Genomic DNA, 16,213 nt, shown 5'->3' with positions numbered 1-16,213 from the left:
TGTATAATAACAAAACAGAAAGACACTGTGTAGAAAAATAGTATAGAATCTGTCTCATTTCTGCTGCTTCTAGAATCTTTTAATGGAGAGACCAGTAGGCAAAAAGTCAGAAGAGCCAGGTTATAATCCCACAGGTTCCACCAGTTACACAGAATTTCAGGAAAATAATTTTCGCCTTCTAGATCTTAGTTTTTCAATTCTGATTTGAGTGGTTTGTACTAAACCATTGATTTCCAACTCTGGCTGCCCATTAGCTTTCTAAAAATTATAGATGCTTATTTCTACCCCTGAGATTCTAAGATTCTAATTGAATTGATCTGTCTGGTACCCAAGTATTGCTGTTAGTGTTTTGTTTTGCTATTTAGTAAAATGTATTTTTTAGATCAGTTTTAGATTCACAGCAGAATTGAGCAGAAAGTAGAGAGGTTCTCTTCGTCCTCTGCACCAGCACATACATAGCCTCCCCCATAATCTGCGTTCTCCCCCTGGAGTGGCGCATCAATTAAAGCTGGTGAATCGCATCAGCCAAATCGATTGCTTACCTCAGAGTTCATTCTTGAACATTTATGACAAAATGCTTAATGACATGAATCCACTGTGATAGTAGCATACTGGATACTTTGCCTTAAAATAATGAAATGTGCTATGCCTTTTCATCCCTCATAGGTACTTTTATTTTAAGCATCCTGTTGATTTTGATTTATACTGAGGACTAAGAATCATGGACCAGTTGATTTCCAGGTCCTTTCTAGCTTGAATGACTTATCATCCTAAAATATTTTGAGTTTACCCTGCCCCAGGGATTAGTGCTGACTTAAATGATTGCTTCAAGAAATAATAGATACTGGGCCCTGAGCTGCAATAGACTTTTGAAGGGCAGCTTTTCAACATTTTTCAATTCAACCCACCTGAGGCATCCCATGCCCGCTGGTGACAGTGAGGCAGTTCCCTGTTGCCTCACCACTGGGGTCAGGGCTATGTCTGAATCCTTCCAAAGGAACAGGCACAGTTAGAGAAAATTCCTTGGGTGCTTCTGATAGTTGGTGAGAGAGAACAGAGCCGCATGCGACATGGTGGTCAGTCCTCCTGAAGTACAAATGTGAGACAAAAATGTGCTGCTACCCAGATCACTGGGAGTCAGACACGAGTGTGCATGAAAATCACCTGTGACATTCATTGAAATGTCACACTTCTGTGTCAGATTCCCAGAGATCGGATTCTGTAGCTCTGAGGCTTCAAAGCAGTCTTGGAAAATTCTGACACAGGTCTTATGGTCTACATTTATTCTTAAAATTCTAATCAGAAAATTTCTATCTGAATTGAACTGTCAGACATTCAGCTGCGCTGCTTATAGCACAATGTCCTAGGCAGTTGGTTAATGGCAGGTACTTGCTGGCGTATTTCTAGGTCTTTTGTGTTCTTTATCTTGAGAATTCATTTTTCTGTTGTTATTCATACCTTACAAAAAGAATCATTAAACTGGCTTGGAGGTAGAGTTACTTGGTTTTTTTCTTTTTTTGGTTTTAGCTCTTCTGATGAGGTGTTAGAATTGAGCTTTATTTTTCACATATCAATTGTCTTGTGTCAGACACCCACTCACAAGTTTCTCACCCTGACCAACAGTTCCAGTTACAACTTCATGAGTCACAGCTTCCATTTCACGGTCATAGATGCTGTAAAATGAGAGTCAGACAGCTTAAAGCTAATAGTGATGAGTTTTATCCTGAATAATACATTACAGACTGATTCAAGTGAGGAAAACTTCTTCCGTTACTTTCACTTTCCTTTATTTTTCACTTTATTTTCATTATAGGTTCAATATGGAATTTTTCCTGATAATTTTACATTCAACTTATTACTGGATTCTTTCATAAAGAAAGAAAATTACAAAGGTAAGAAACTAATCCCAGATTCAGGTATTTATTATAGCTCTTTCAGCTTCCAAAGGGAAGTGAATAATGCAGGTCCTTTTCCCTTTTTTATTTCTCAGTGACACCGCTGTTTACATCACTCCTGTAGTCAGGAAAGTTTTTATGAAAATTACTATCTATGCAAAAACATTTTAAATATTATCCTTTTTACTATTGTTAGGGTAGAAAGTATAAAGGTACATAAATAATTACAGAGGAAAAAATTTGTTATGCAGTCCAATCTAATTTTACTTCTCAAGCTGATTAAAATACAGAACATAAAGAATAAAGTAAATCTGATTTAGTTTTCATGTGTAATTTTGGATTCTGAATAAACAGTTGGCAGAACTTAAGTTGTTGGGTTTTTTTTTTAACCAGATTTTTTAACCCTGTATTCTTTGAAAATATTACTGATTTATTTAAAAGAAAATCTCTTCCAGGTCCTTACTTTGCTAGATTTACTAGATCACTTCCTGGTCTGCCTGGTCTGTCTCAGTTTCCCCATTTGCATAAAAAATACAAAAATTTATACCTTTGGTCTCCTTCAGACCCATAATGTATTTGCAAAACCAGTCGACAAGGAACAACTCAACTGTGGATCATTCTAACACTTTTATAATTATGAGTATATACAGAATTAACAGAATAACTCAATCAGTTGAAAACCTCTGTTGTACTTGTGATGCAGGGTTTGGGTTTTAAACCAGTATTAACATTTTTTAGCAAGAGATAACTAGTGGCCAGGCATTTTTTGAACTTGATTTTCTGAGCTTCTGGTTCTGTTGTAGAATATCAAGAGAAATTAGGAATTTTTCACGGCCTATTCCACAGCATTTGTGTGCAAATAATATGTTGTATGTTGTAGGTGGGGGCTTGTAATTTATGAATGAGTATTTTCCTTTCATGTCTTTCAAACTGAACCTTTTAACCCCTTTTTTATTCATCTATTTTCTAATGTCTAGAATTTAGGATTTCCTTTAGTATTTTCCCTCTTCTGCCTCAGTAGGGAAGACACCAGACGAGAGATGGGGCAGGCAGCCCCGCCCATGGGCCCTGCTTATCAGGGAGACTTTGAAAATGATGTGCTTCCTACCTTTCTCTGGACCTTAACTCACCTGACTAATAGGCATCATGACTTGAGTTTGCTTCACATCTACAAAGCACTTTCCATATATGTTATCTTAGGATTGTCTAAAACTCTTTCAAAGTAGATAGGACAAATAGTATTTTATTACTATGAAGATGATCTTGGGAACCAGGAAAAGGAACGTGATTTATTTTAATATCATTTGGGCACGCTGATGTAAGAGCACCTGATTCAGTACGTTACAGTACATACAATAGAGGTAAAGGCTTGGGAAAGACCTACTTTGCAGGACCAGGACCCACATTTTTTACTTCTTGATTTGTGCATTTTTCTGCTATGATCCAGTTTTGTAGTTAGAGATTTGGTGATGTTAACCTACAGCTAATTTCCCCTTATTTTCACTTTCATCTTCTTGCCAGATGCTTTGTCTGTGGTTTTTGAGATCATGATGCAAGAAGCATTTGAAGTGCCCTCCACCCAGCTCCTCTCTCTCTACGTTTTGTACCATTGCCTGGCGAAGAAGACCGATCTCAGTGTGAGTAATCTGCCCTGAAGCAGTACTGAGAGCTGTAGGAAAGAGGGAGCAGTGGCTGGTCGGTGAGGCAGTAGGCAGTGGGGGAAACTGCTCTCAGAATCTGGAAGAAGGTATTCGATTGCGACTCCGTGACAGTGCACACCCAGGAACAAGTATTCATTCTGTACATTTCAGTTACTGATTTCCAACAAAGTGAATGTTCTGCTTGAGAGAATCTCAAGTCAAACGTTTGTGTACATTTTGTGGTTTGTTTGTTGTTTCGGGGGGCTGTTTATCTTATTTTGTTGTGTCGTACTGGGGACATGCAGTTTTGTTATACAGAACTTTCTTGCATGCTTGGCAAGCAGTGTACCACTCAGCTATACCCTGGTTCTTTGTGCACATCCTGAAATTTGAGCTAGGCCAGGTCACCTCAGACATCCAGAAATGGGTCATTAATAATCATTGAGAGCTGAACATGCATGACGGCACGTTCAAAGAAGCCGGTGGGCAGCTAACTTTAACCACGATATAGAGTATTAAATACTGGTTATTTCATTTGTGTATTTTGGTTAGGTTATTCTAGACCACTTGTGTTCTAGAAGTCCAAAATGCTAAGTTTCGGCTTCAGTTCATAAGTGAAGATGTTTAGTCACTGCTTATTTCTGTCCTAAGAAGACAACAGTAAACAGTGATGATTGAGATTTAAATGTCACTTACTTTAAAACTGGCAGTGTGTTTTTGGTGTTTTAGATGTTTTCATGGCAGGATGGCTGTTATGGTCAGATCAGTTGAGAGATGCACACATCATCTGAGCAAGAGATAATTGTGGCCTAACAACCAGTGTGTAGTGGAGTTAGAGTAACTGCTGGACATACTGCGGTAGTAAATTACAAGATGAAAAATTAGATAAGAGTTGAATATTGTTCTTCAGGTTCTGACTCATCTGGACAGAAGGGGCACCATGTGTTTGCAAAGGGAATTGAAAGAAGACTAGGCTTTATAAGGAAAGAAAATCATTAACTTGGCTCTAAACTTGTTACAGTTTGAGTTGCTTTTGAGAGTCAAGAGATTTCATGGTGGCACTTAATGGAAATATAGGAGCTGAAGATACGGTTGTTTTATCTTGAGACAGGGTCTCTCATTCTATAATTCAAGCTGGCCTTGAACTTGCTATGTAGCCCAGACTGACCTCCAACTTCTCCTGCCTCCTCCTGAATGCTGGGATTACCGCATGTACCACCATGCCCAGCAAAGATACAATTTTGGAGATTTATACTTGGACATGTAAATGTCTGCAAATGAGCTAGAGAGCAAAAGCAAGGAAAATCAACATGGTATATAAGTAGCAAGTTATTTAACTGTACTTCGTAAATATGAACAAATATCATATGTCAATTAAAATAAGAAAAATTAGGAATTGGTGTGGTCTGCACAGCCAGCAGGGTCCTGAGAGGGGATAATGGGTGATTAATAGAAAGCTATAGACATATACTAAAATAAAATCTGGGTCTGGGTGGGACCTGACCTCTCTGATGGAGAGACAGAGACAACCCAGCATGGTCTGCCTCTTTATTTACACAAGGTACAAAGAGGGGAAGCATGGACAACCTATATCCAAAGTGCAAGGTCTTAGTGTTTTACTGAGAATGTAGAAAGTGAAACATTCTTAGAGCTGTCTGTGCTGTAGTTAACAGGGAGGAACACCAAGTGGACACCTGCTGGACTGGCCTTGCTCTAGTCCCAACAGCTTGTTTACATGGCTCGCCTCTGGAGCTCTATGGCTCAGGGCTGGCCTTGCTCTAACCCCAAATGTGTGGTTGATCTCCAGCACAGCCACTCCCCACACGGGATTACAAAATCCATGAAAAAAGCACCTTCGTGGATAAGGTAAGGTGAAAAATAAAAAAAAAAAAAATTAACTGAATTTAGAGCATAGAGGCCCTGTGTTAGAACCTGTGTTTCCACAGAGCAGTGGAGCAGGAATCCCAATTGGAGTGGATTGAGGAGTGGTTTAGAGCTAGGGAAAGGAGACACGAGGATAGGCAACTCTTCTGAACCATCTAGCCATGCAGGGGAGTGAGCGAGGTACAGTGCATTGTGTTCATGGGAGAGGCTTACACATCAAATGGGAAAACCTTGAGGATGTCGGTGAAGTGACACTGGAGTATCCCTTTTTAAAGAACATGGAAGTCCAGGGATGTAGCTCAGCGGTGCAGCATCTGTGGCAAGCATAAGATCCCGAGTTCGATTTCTGGTAATAAATATAAAAAAATAAAGATACTTGGGACAAGAAGTATTTCAGATTTTTTTCAGGTTTTAGAATATTTGCCCATGCATAATGAGATATTTGCAAATGCATAATGAGATGGTGGAATGAGACCTAAATCTGAACAGACTTCCCTTGTGTTGCATATACATGTAGCTGAAAGGTAATTTTATAAATATTTGTAATAATTTTATGCTTGAAACAAAGTTTCATGGTACAGAACTTTGTACTCTCCACTCATGTCAGTGCTCAAAAAGTTTCAAAATTTGGAGCCTTTTGGATTTGAGGCTAGAGATGTGTGACCTATATCACTATCCCAGTCACTTTCACCATACCTGCTTCATTTCTAGCACAAGGGTAACTGCTGTTTACATATTTTACTGCTTATTTGGCTTTTAGTCTACAGGGGAAAAATATTTTCAGTCTTCCATATTTATTATTTATTGCCCCACTTTTCAAGCCATGTATGTGGAGAAAAGCAAACTTTCCTAGATTAAAAATGGATTACTTTTTAACATGAAGCAGCGTGGTGCCCTTTTACTTATCTGTGCTGCCTTACGGTATTGTTTTTCTCTCCCTGCCCCAGCCCCCTTGCCCTCCCACCACACACAAAACCCCCAGATTAAGGAAATCCTTCCGCTAGTGCTTAGGTTGCACAAAGGCTCTTCATAGTTGAGAAGTTTGGGTGCCTGTTAATACCTGGGCCCCACTGCAGCCTCTAGACCTTGTGTATTCTCTGCTTTCTCCCTGACCTCTGAGTGAGTGCAGGGCAGGCTAAACTTTGAATTGTGTGTCTCAAGGCACAGCCTGGCCAGTGTGTATTTGTGTGACTCCGCCACGCACACAGCCTCCATTCTCTGGGGACCTGCCAAGGCTGTCCTTGAGGCCCTGCGTTCCCAGGGACGTGGCCATCATTGTTGCTGTCTCAAGTGTGTGGCAGGCTCAGCAGTGCTTATGATTTTGCGTGTGTGTCCACCTCCCATGTTTCAAAAAGCTTCAGCTTTATTAAAGTGTGATTTTGACCCTGGGTTGAAAGTAGTGATCACTAAGTGTTCTTCTGATTGCCTCATTTGTTTTTAAGAAGCACACATCTATCTGAAAGCAACTTAATAGTGATATTTATTTTAACATGGTAGAGAAAAAGTCTACTGTGACTTGTTCAGAATTTAGAAGCATCCTCTCTCGAGCCATAGCAGTGTGAGGGAATGTGCAGGTAGCTGACAGAGTGCTGAATCTTCCTTAATTTCTCAAGTCCAGTGTCTTCAATCTCATTTTGCTTTTCTGATTGTAAAACGAATTCTTACTCATTGCCAAAAGAAAACTGTTTGTAAATTCACTGCCCAGACATTTGTCAACATAGGGAATATTTTTTTTTGTATTTTTCTTTTAACATAAATACCTTTATTATAAGATTAGCATTATAATTTTTATACAGCTTTGTAATTTTGATACATTCACTTAATACTATAATAAGTTCATCTCCCTCCATGTCACATTCTTTGTCACATTAAGTATTCATTGATTAGCTGGACCGTGATCTGCCATGTTCCTGTTTCAGTATGAAGAGGAGAGAAACTTTGGTGCATCCCTATTACTTCCAGGCCTAAAGCAGAAGAACTCAGTGGGTGTGAGTTCCCAGTTGTATGGCTATGCTCTTCTTGGTAAGCTAAGTGACCCATACGTGTGTGTGTGTGTGTGTGTGTGTGTGTGTGTGTGTGTGTGTATTGTTCTTCATAGATACATTAGTACACTCTTCTATAATTATAATAAAATTATAATTCAATTTAAACTTACTAGTGAAATTTCACCTAAAATCTTTACTTTAGATATAAAAATAGACCTCACAGTTAAAACATAGGACAGGTTCGAGACCATTCTTAAAATCCAAGGTACCGCCAACAAGGAAAGAAATGTGCCTGGTGGCTATAGATAGTATTAAACACATTCTGCTTGAGGAACTGGGAAAAAATGAACATTGTAGCTCTCTGTCCAGAGAGCCAGCCATGAGAGCATTTCCTAGCATTAACAGAGGTCTTCCTGTTTATTTAGACCTAAAGTCCAGGAGGTAAGGAATTAAGAGTTAAAGTTGAACTTGTATCTTTGGTTTTATTTTCAAAGGAGGAAGGAGAAACTCAAAGAGTACAACTAATAGCACTTTGGGAGAAGTGCAGTATAACTGCACAGTGTGGTGGGACAATTGCTGACTTGCGGGGCCCTGATTGCTGCAAGTGTCAGGTCACACGGAGCAGCCTCAGCTGGGTTATGTGAACTCTGAGCAAATAACATGTAGCCTAAATGTGTGCTGATTCCCAGAGACTTATTAAATGCGTATTATTTCATTAGTCTTCTTTTCTCTCTTACAAAGTGAGGCCTCTGGGAAAGCACCTTCTTTTGGTACTTCATTGCTTCTGCTTCTCTTTGTTTTTTGAAACCAAAGTTACAACAGCTTGACTGCTTTTGAAATTGATCTTTGCTTGCAAAATGTAATGTGACATTCTTGCATGCTGATTTAGATAAACTGAGAACAAAATTTTTCAAAATATATTAGACTGATTGTTAAACTAATAAGAGTTGATCACTGTTTTTAAAAATCATGTTTTCCTTATTTACTACCTGTTTTTGATTTTGATTTACATGTGTTGTTCTGTTCAGATCAGCATTCAAGGCTGCTATACTGCATGTATTATTCAGGAAGTCGGTAGGTCTAGGAAAGTGTGCTTTGTGTTGTTTATGAGCAGAGGCCCCGCTCTTTGTGACCAGCAACCAACAGATCAAAAGCTCTTTGCTGTCTTTGTGTCACCTGCTGCATGACCTCATTCAACCCTGGTAGCAGCAGGGGCCCACCGAGACTGCCTTGTAGCTGCCAAGCACCTTAGAGGTCTAAAATTAGCTATTGCCTGATAAGCTTTGTCTGTTTGTATCCTACTGTAGCGTCCCCAAATCCTCCTTCCCAGGAAAGCTAAGTGAAGGTGAATTTGCGACCTAGCAGCTCAAGGTGACTTTGGGTATTAGTGCAGAGCAAGTGAGTTCAGTTAGCCCCTGCCCCTGCGGGAACGAAGGACCCGCTGTCCAAATCCCCATCCTGAGCCCCTGTTTGGATGAGTTTAGGCACCAAGGGAAACATCCTAAGGTCCAAAAGGATCACCAGGACTGTTAAAATTTAAGGACTAATAAAGCTCAAGTAAAAGAAAGAAAGAAAAAAAAGAGATTTCTTTTTTTTTTTTTTTTTTCATAAAGACCATACACTGATTGTTTTGACACTTTTCAAGAAATCTCACACCTTTCTTAGCAAGGGAAAGTTGTTAGATGTTGACAACATTTTCACTATAGCAAAGCTGTGGAATTTCTTTTTCTGGGAGAGAAATTTTCTAGAAACAAAAATAGTGTTGCCATTGATTTCTGTTTTAAGGGGAGCCTTAAAGGCAGAGATGGCATCCTCTCAAAATTTCTCTCAGGCTAGTCATTAAGGCAGCCTTACAAAAGACACTGCCAGCCCATGAAAAAGAGGAAAAATAAAGTCATACAAATTTGTATGATAAAATGTATCTACTTTGTTGTTGTTATTGTTTTACTATAGTACTGGAAATTGAGCTCAAGGTCTTTTTTTATTTTTTATTTTGAAAAACGGTCTCATTTTGTTGTTAAATTGCCACGGCAGGGCTTGAATTTGTAATCCCACCTCAGCCTCCCATGGTGCTGGGATTACTGGCTTGCATCACCAAGCCTGTCTAAACTTTGCCACATTCATCATTTCTCTAAAATGTCACCAGGTTGCTAAATGAAAATGAGACTCTTGGCACAGATTTGAAATGATCCACTGTGTCTATAATAGCCAGACTTAGTACCGTCAATCCTCAGTCTCAGATATAATGGAAAGACGTGACTGAGCATTCTTCATTGTTCTTCTTGGCCACAGGAAAGGTGGAAATGCAGCATGGACTTCGGGCTGTGTACTCCAACATGCCTCTGATATGGAAACCAGGCTACCTGGACCGAGCCCTTCAAGTGATGGAGAAGGTGGCCTCCTCTTCAGAGGACATAAAGCTATGTAGAGAAGCGGTACGTCCCTCAGCCCTCTTTCACCCAGGTTCAGCCATCTCTATCCCTCATGACAGGTTGAGCTCTGGGTCTGTTTTCGCTATCTTTCCCCTATCCCTGCTTTCTGTATTTGTATAGAATGAATATGTATAGAATAAGTGCCCAGTTGAGCAGGAATGAAAAAGCATATATTCCATGCTGCTGACAAAAAAAAAAACACTAGAAAGTAAGATTAATGTTGACTCATTAAACAGGAAGGAAAATAGTTTTGCTCCCCTGAAATTCAAACTGAGTTCAGTAAAATACTGCCTACTGCACTGTCCCATCCACCCCAAAAAATCTCAGTTGAAGAGGATAAGATTTCATGTTAAATATTTTTGGCATTTCCATACTCTAATGCAGTCCTGAAAAAGTACACAGCAACTTTTTCCCACCATAAAAACCCTCAAGAAATGAATCTGGGGACCGGCTACTCTGCTTCCATCATCCGTTCTGTGGGGAGTGTGTGATACTAGAGGTGAACTGGTGTTTCTTTCAAAACTCTAAGGTATTTGCTTTGCCTTATCTCAAGCACTGTCCTCCTAGCAGCCTCAGAGCGCATCTCTCTAGTCACTTGCAACCCTTGACACAATGAAGCCACTTAACTTAGCTCAGACTCCAGGGAACTCAATAGGTCCTGCACCCTGCAGGCAGCCAAGGTCCGTGCCTAGCCAAGCAGCTTTCTAGGCAGAGTGAAGATAGGACAAGGGCTGTCTTCTTGCCTGGGAGAAAGGTCACTGTAAAGCCATTTGCTCATTTTGTCTTGACTTTGGTCTCCAAAGCTCAGTCCCTGCCTTTTGTTTCTGTCAGGAGATGTGCAGGTCTGATGCATCTAACCCTAGCCCCCATGCCAGTGTCTGTTGAGTTGTTACATTCTTTTGTGGACATGTATAATAAAACATACACATTTCTCAACATACATGTCTTAAGCCTGCTGCAATCAGTGCTGGTGATTGAAGACAAAAATTGTACGTAAATTCTTTGCTGAGAAGATAACTCTTCCAAACATGTATTTTGATTCTAATCTGTGGAACTGTTATTCATATGTCAAGAATGTGATACATGCCCAGTTTAGGTGTCATGATTTGAAGTGGTAAAGGATTTAGTACTTCTTGGATTTTTGCTGCAATTTGACATGGATAGGATTAATCGATATCCAAGCAGGTGTTTATGCTGTCCTTTTGATTGTTCCTGTCCCGACTCTAATGACTTAGCATTCCTTGGGCTAAGTGTCTGAAGTTAAAGTAGAAGGGGAGTGAGATAAGACACAAGCAAACCCTCTGTTCTTTAATTTACTTAATACATAAGTCAGAAGTCACCTCATTAAAATGAATTTCAGGATGTGTTTCTGGCCTTGCCAGCAGCATACATGGGTTACGTTGATCTCTAATTTATAGACACACTGAGCTAAAATCTTTCTCTGAGGGCAGCCCTCAGCAGCTTTAACATGCATTCAGCCTGGCTGTGGTCTCTTTCCTTTTGTCCCAACTCCAAACTAACTCCAAGGAAGACATGAAAGGAGGAGTCCTGATCACTCAGGTATAATTCTTGGGCTCCTGTCTGGCTAATTAAAAGCACACTTGGATGTCCCTCTGCTGGCTTTATGCATATAAATAATCCTTACTGTGATAGGATTGCCTATTTGTTTTGTACTACTTGTTTTGTACTGTGGTGTCCATGTCATGTGAGAGGGTGTTTCTAAGGTGCAAAAAGTATAATTATTCAGGGTAGGGGTTTAGCTCAGCGGCGTAAGCACCTGCCTTGCAAGCAGGCAGTCATGAGTTCGATCCCTGGTACCGATAAAAAAGAAAAAGACAAAAAAAAAAAAAGTAATTATTTATTTCTTACCTTTTGTGTGTGAGGGTATGTGTGGTGCTGGGGATCAAACCCGGAGTCTCATGCATGCTAAGCAAGCACGCTGCCACTGAGCCCCGTCCCCAGCTGTTTCCTGTGATTTTATAACAGGAAGAAACTACCCACAGTTCTTTAGGCCCCTCTTCCCCTCACTCTCAGCTTCCTAGCCTCTCTTCACAGTGCTGTGTGCCATCAGGACCGCGTAATACATAATTCCTGATTTTCAGCTCAATGTGCTGGACAGAGTGCTGACGGTACTGACTTCTCCAGCTGAGGGCGCTTCAGAGAAACCTCCCCTGGAAAGTGGAGATGGCCAGGCCTCAGATAATGTGGTGGAGCAGCTAGACATAGAGGAACCAGAAGAGTCCAAGCTTCCCCAATACCTGGAACGGTTTAAGGTGAGCAGAAATTGACTCCTCAGCTGTGCATAACACAATCTCCTCTGCTACGGTGATGCATGAGCACTCTTCTAAGCATTTGTGTATCACTGTCACACACAAAGGCATTACAAACTGACATCAAAAATTATATTTTTATTGCTTCACACAGGAAGTGGTCTTCAAAGAAACCAGTGAAATTTTATGTTTCTTTTTATACTTGATCTAATCATTCATGAGGCAGCATGTCATTATCCCCTCATTAAAGATAGGTGCCTGATGGATGGGTTATAACTGGCCCCCTCATTGCTGTGATGTGGTTCCTACTGTAGGGGGACAGTATCTGGTCCCCATAGTGCACTGAGTGCACTGGATCAGAAACCCAGTTCCACTTTACAGAGCCACATTACTCTCAGAAGAAAAGAGGCAGGCATCTCTTGTTGCTCATCTTTGGCAGTTTTGTGCTTGTCAAAACTGTGCTGCAGCCATTAGAAATGCTCTCCTGTACTGCATGGCTGTGTAAGCAGCCCTGAGCACTCAGGCTGTCTCTGGTAGGTTTCAACTCTATATCCCAAAATGCCTGCAGTCAGCAACAGGGGAAAGGAAGCATGTTCACTGGTTAAACCCTCGGGCTTCCCTTTGCCTTGTTTCTTGTCCATTTAATGCAGACATAAAATTGCTGTCTTAGTGGGATTCTATGTAGAGAACAGAAGACTTCCTCAGCTTCGCCAGTAGACCATTGTGTCATTTTATGTAACCTTTGCTAGATTAAACTTTGTAATAAGCTGATATAAACTTTGCTAGATTACTACATTTAAATCTATTGAGCAAGTATATTGAATCAGCAGTGAAAAGTCTCTTTTCCTATTGTATTTTAAGCAACTCTTTCTTCCAGTTCTCCTGTAAGGTCACTAATCAATCTTTTTCTAATTTGAAACCAAGAAAGCAAAGATAATTAATGTTCCCGAGGTTCACAGACTGGTAGTAGAAGTAGGTTGAGAATTTTCATTCTAATCCCTTCCTCTTTGTCTAATTTTATAGGTTTATTTTGAAAGGCTTATTACAAAAAAACAAACAAACCTGCTTAGCCCCTCAGATTTTCATCTTCACATTCACATGAACTACGGTTGCTGCCCAACTCCTAAAAATTACGGCTATTGCTTTGTGTGTATTTAATCCCACAGGGTAGAAACCTGGGCTTGCAGTAAGTTCTCAGCCCCTGGGGCCTCCATTTTCCACACTTAAATGATACGAAAATTAGCAGAAGAGACAAATGTTTACCAACTGTTCACTGTGTCCAGCCCCTTGTACTTCTGTTACTGTCCCAAGCTCTGGCTGGCAGACTCACTCAGGTCACATGACACCGACACTTGCCCATAGGTAACTGAATTGGGATTTGGACAGGTTTCATGAGTCAGTGCTGAAACCTTATTCTGAGACCCCTTGGCCACAAACCATGGAGACAGTGAAATCAAAAACAAAATGTTTTCATTTTATACCTTCTTTTCTTCCTGTTGCTTGACTTGTATTAGTCTGAGGTATTGTTTGGAAACCATTGTGTGACCATCTGACCACACTAGGTCTCTACTTGTGCCTTGGAGCCAGTAGACCTTGTCCACCTCTAACTCTGTGTCATATCAAAACAAGCTCAGCACTCGCACCAGCGTGTTGGCTTGTGAAACATGGGAATGTGTGGTGTAAGCAGCACCTGGGACCCTAAGTGGCTGTTCTGATGATCTGCATCTTGAAGCACTTAAGCAGATTAATGTTTTTAATACTTTACTACTCCAGGAATACATCACTGACCAAACCAAGCTGCCACTGTGATAGGGCTGCAGGCAAGCAGGATGGAAAGGCTGACTGCAGGGGGCACAGCAGGGGGAGGCTTCTAATAGTACAAGTGCTCATGGGACCTGTTTAGCATGCCATTAGTGAGAAATCCTTCAGCAGTTCCATCTGTTGAAAGCACTACTGGCAGGAGAGACATTTACCATGGTTATTTGAAGGAAAAGATAAGAACAGGCTTACTCCAGTTTATCAGATGTCGATGCCATTTTGTTTGCATCCAGTGGAGTTTGCTTCTTGGGTTGGAATAGGTCAGCATGGAAACATTCTTGTGTTCCACCTGTGTCATCTTTGTGGTTTAAAACAACACACTGGGAGTCCCAGCATATGGAGTTCCACTTACCGTTTGTGAGTCAGTGGGGAGAAATCACGGATCTGGCATCTTAGCCAAACTTCTAAGCTGAGGGGAGCAGATCCTAGATGAATGGCCATGTGACAGTGTTTCAACAAAGAACTTTTTGCAAGCAAAGTGTGGGACTGTTTTGCAAGTGACTAAATTGTTTCTCTTTTTTGTTCAACTTCTCTTTTTCTCTTCTTCTGCCTCTCCCCTTCTTTCTCTTTCTCTATCTCCTTCATATCCAATAGATCTGTCAGTCTAAATTGCAGGCTCTGGGCAAAGTTGAATCAGAAAGCCTTTTGACTCTCACAACCCAGCTTGTCAAGGAAAAACTCCCTACCTGTGAGCCTGAGGACCTCGCCACCTATGAGCAAAAACTGCGGGAGTGGCATTTGGAGCTGATGCAGCTGATACAGAGGGAGCAGGAGCAGAGGGAAAGAGCAAAGCAAGAGTATGAGGCCCAGAAAGCAGCCAAGGCGGCAGCCTAATGCGCACAGGCCAGCCCGTTCGAGGACCTCCCAGGCTGCTCCAGTGCTCAGGGGACAGACCTCTTCTCTGGCTTTTCTTAAACAGGCCACACTGTTTAAACCATGCTGTGCCACATATCAGGACGCTGTGACTGCTCATCCAGATGCCAAGAAGAGCTGGGGAGCTAGGCCAAGTGGCATGCAGCTAGACTAAAGTCACCAGCTGAACATCTTTAAGAGAAACTCTTGAGGCTCCCAGTAGCATGCCAGGCATGGAAGTCAACTGTGAGCATGGAAAATTCCCAGCACCTGTGAGAGTGGAGGAGAGGCTGTGGCTGAAGAGTCTCATCTCCAGCACAGGTGTTGAATGTCCTACCTGTCTCCAGCCCAGGTATGTTTTACCCAGGTGAACTGTAGAGTCCTCTCCAATGATGCCTCTCTGCACGCCGCTCAAGGTGCTCATACATTTCCACATCGTCCTGCCCACCATGGACTGCCTTGTGATTCTACTCTGTGGGGAACCCGCAAGAGTGACCTCAAGACCAGGACCACACTTGGTTGCCAACTTTAGGCAGCCACAGTGATATTGTTAGGCTGAAGGGCTCTGGAGGAGAAACCTGGCCCTGCTGTGGCTGCTTTATCATCATGGGATTGCTTTTCCAGACCATCATTGCTACTCTCTTGAGCAGCCTTTTGTATGTATACACACACATGTGCACATGCACAAATACACACATTTGTACACAACTGTGAACACATGTCAGTGAAAGAAGTTAGTGAAAATGAGAAGTGGGATGGGGCTTCACATGCAAAGCTGATGTGAATAGCTGTAAAACTGCCAGGAAGTTCCTTCCTTCTGTGAAAGGCTCGGGGACAGTTTTTGCTTGCTATGTAATGTTGCCATTAAGTACAGTGTTGTACTTTCATTCGAGATTGTGCTTTTTTCAGGAACCTGCACAAATAAAGCATGCACTGAAGTAATCCCAGGACATTTATCTTTGGGGGAAGGAGACAGAGTGTATCTTACCACCAATTATCATTATTGGGATTGTGAACAACACATCTGTAACAGTCACTACTCACATTTATTGAGCACTTACTGTGTGCCCACAGCACGAGCAGCCCCATTGTGAAGGAGGACATGAGGCAGAGTAACTCTCCTGCTGGCTACCTCTGCCCTGCCCTCCTGTGGCCTGGGTCTGCATAGGCCTTGTGGCCTCTGGAACTGACTCTGACTTAGGCGAGCATCCTGACCAGGGTCAGTGCTAATACTTTGGTGGTTTATCAAGAGTTTTTTGGCAACTGCCTTTTTACATGAGGTGAGAGATTCAAGATAAAAGCAACCTGTGCTCAGTGAATGAATGATTGTCATGGCCTGAAGCATTGGGTTAATCCTTTGAATCATAATTTTGTTTTCATTTTTCCTCCCTGTCTTAGTTACTGTTCTCATTGCTGAGACAAAATACCCAACACACA

The 16,213-nt window shown here is 41.4% G+C and overlaps 1 protein-coding gene across 3 annotated transcripts in view; it reads left to right on the top strand.

Annotated features, from left to right (window-relative positions):
* Positions 1–15,718, top strand: part of Mrps27 (mitochondrial ribosomal protein S27) — an 80,261-nt gene extending 64,543 nt beyond the window's left edge. For all 3 annotated transcript variants that reach the window (XM_003461606.5, XM_063258331.1, XM_004999748.4), the window contains 6 exons: positions 1,814–1,892; positions 3,417–3,532; positions 7,339–7,441; positions 9,697–9,839; positions 11,939–12,109; positions 14,519–15,718. In XM_003461606.5, coding sequence (XP_003461654.1) covers positions 1,814–1,892; positions 3,417–3,532; positions 7,339–7,441; positions 9,697–9,839; positions 11,939–12,109; positions 14,519–14,758 — 852 coding nt within the window. In that variant the 3' untranslated portion in view covers positions 14,759–15,718. The remainder of the gene's footprint in view (positions 1–1,813; positions 1,893–3,416; positions 3,533–7,338; positions 7,442–9,696; positions 9,840–11,938; positions 12,110–14,518) is intronic.
* The last annotated feature ends 495 nt before the right edge of the window (positions 15,719–16,213 follow it).

Source organism: Cavia porcellus, unplaced genomic scaffold (genome assembly GCF_034190915.1).
Source record: "Cavia porcellus strain 051 isolate PalLab524CR breed Dunkin Hartley unplaced genomic scaffold, mCavPor4.1 scaffold_11, whole genome shotgun sequence".
Lineage (NCBI taxonomy): Eukaryota > Metazoa > Chordata > Mammalia > Rodentia > Caviidae > Cavia > Cavia porcellus.
Note: the sequence above shows the minus strand (reverse complement) of the source record. Positions and strands in the feature narration are given on the sequence as shown.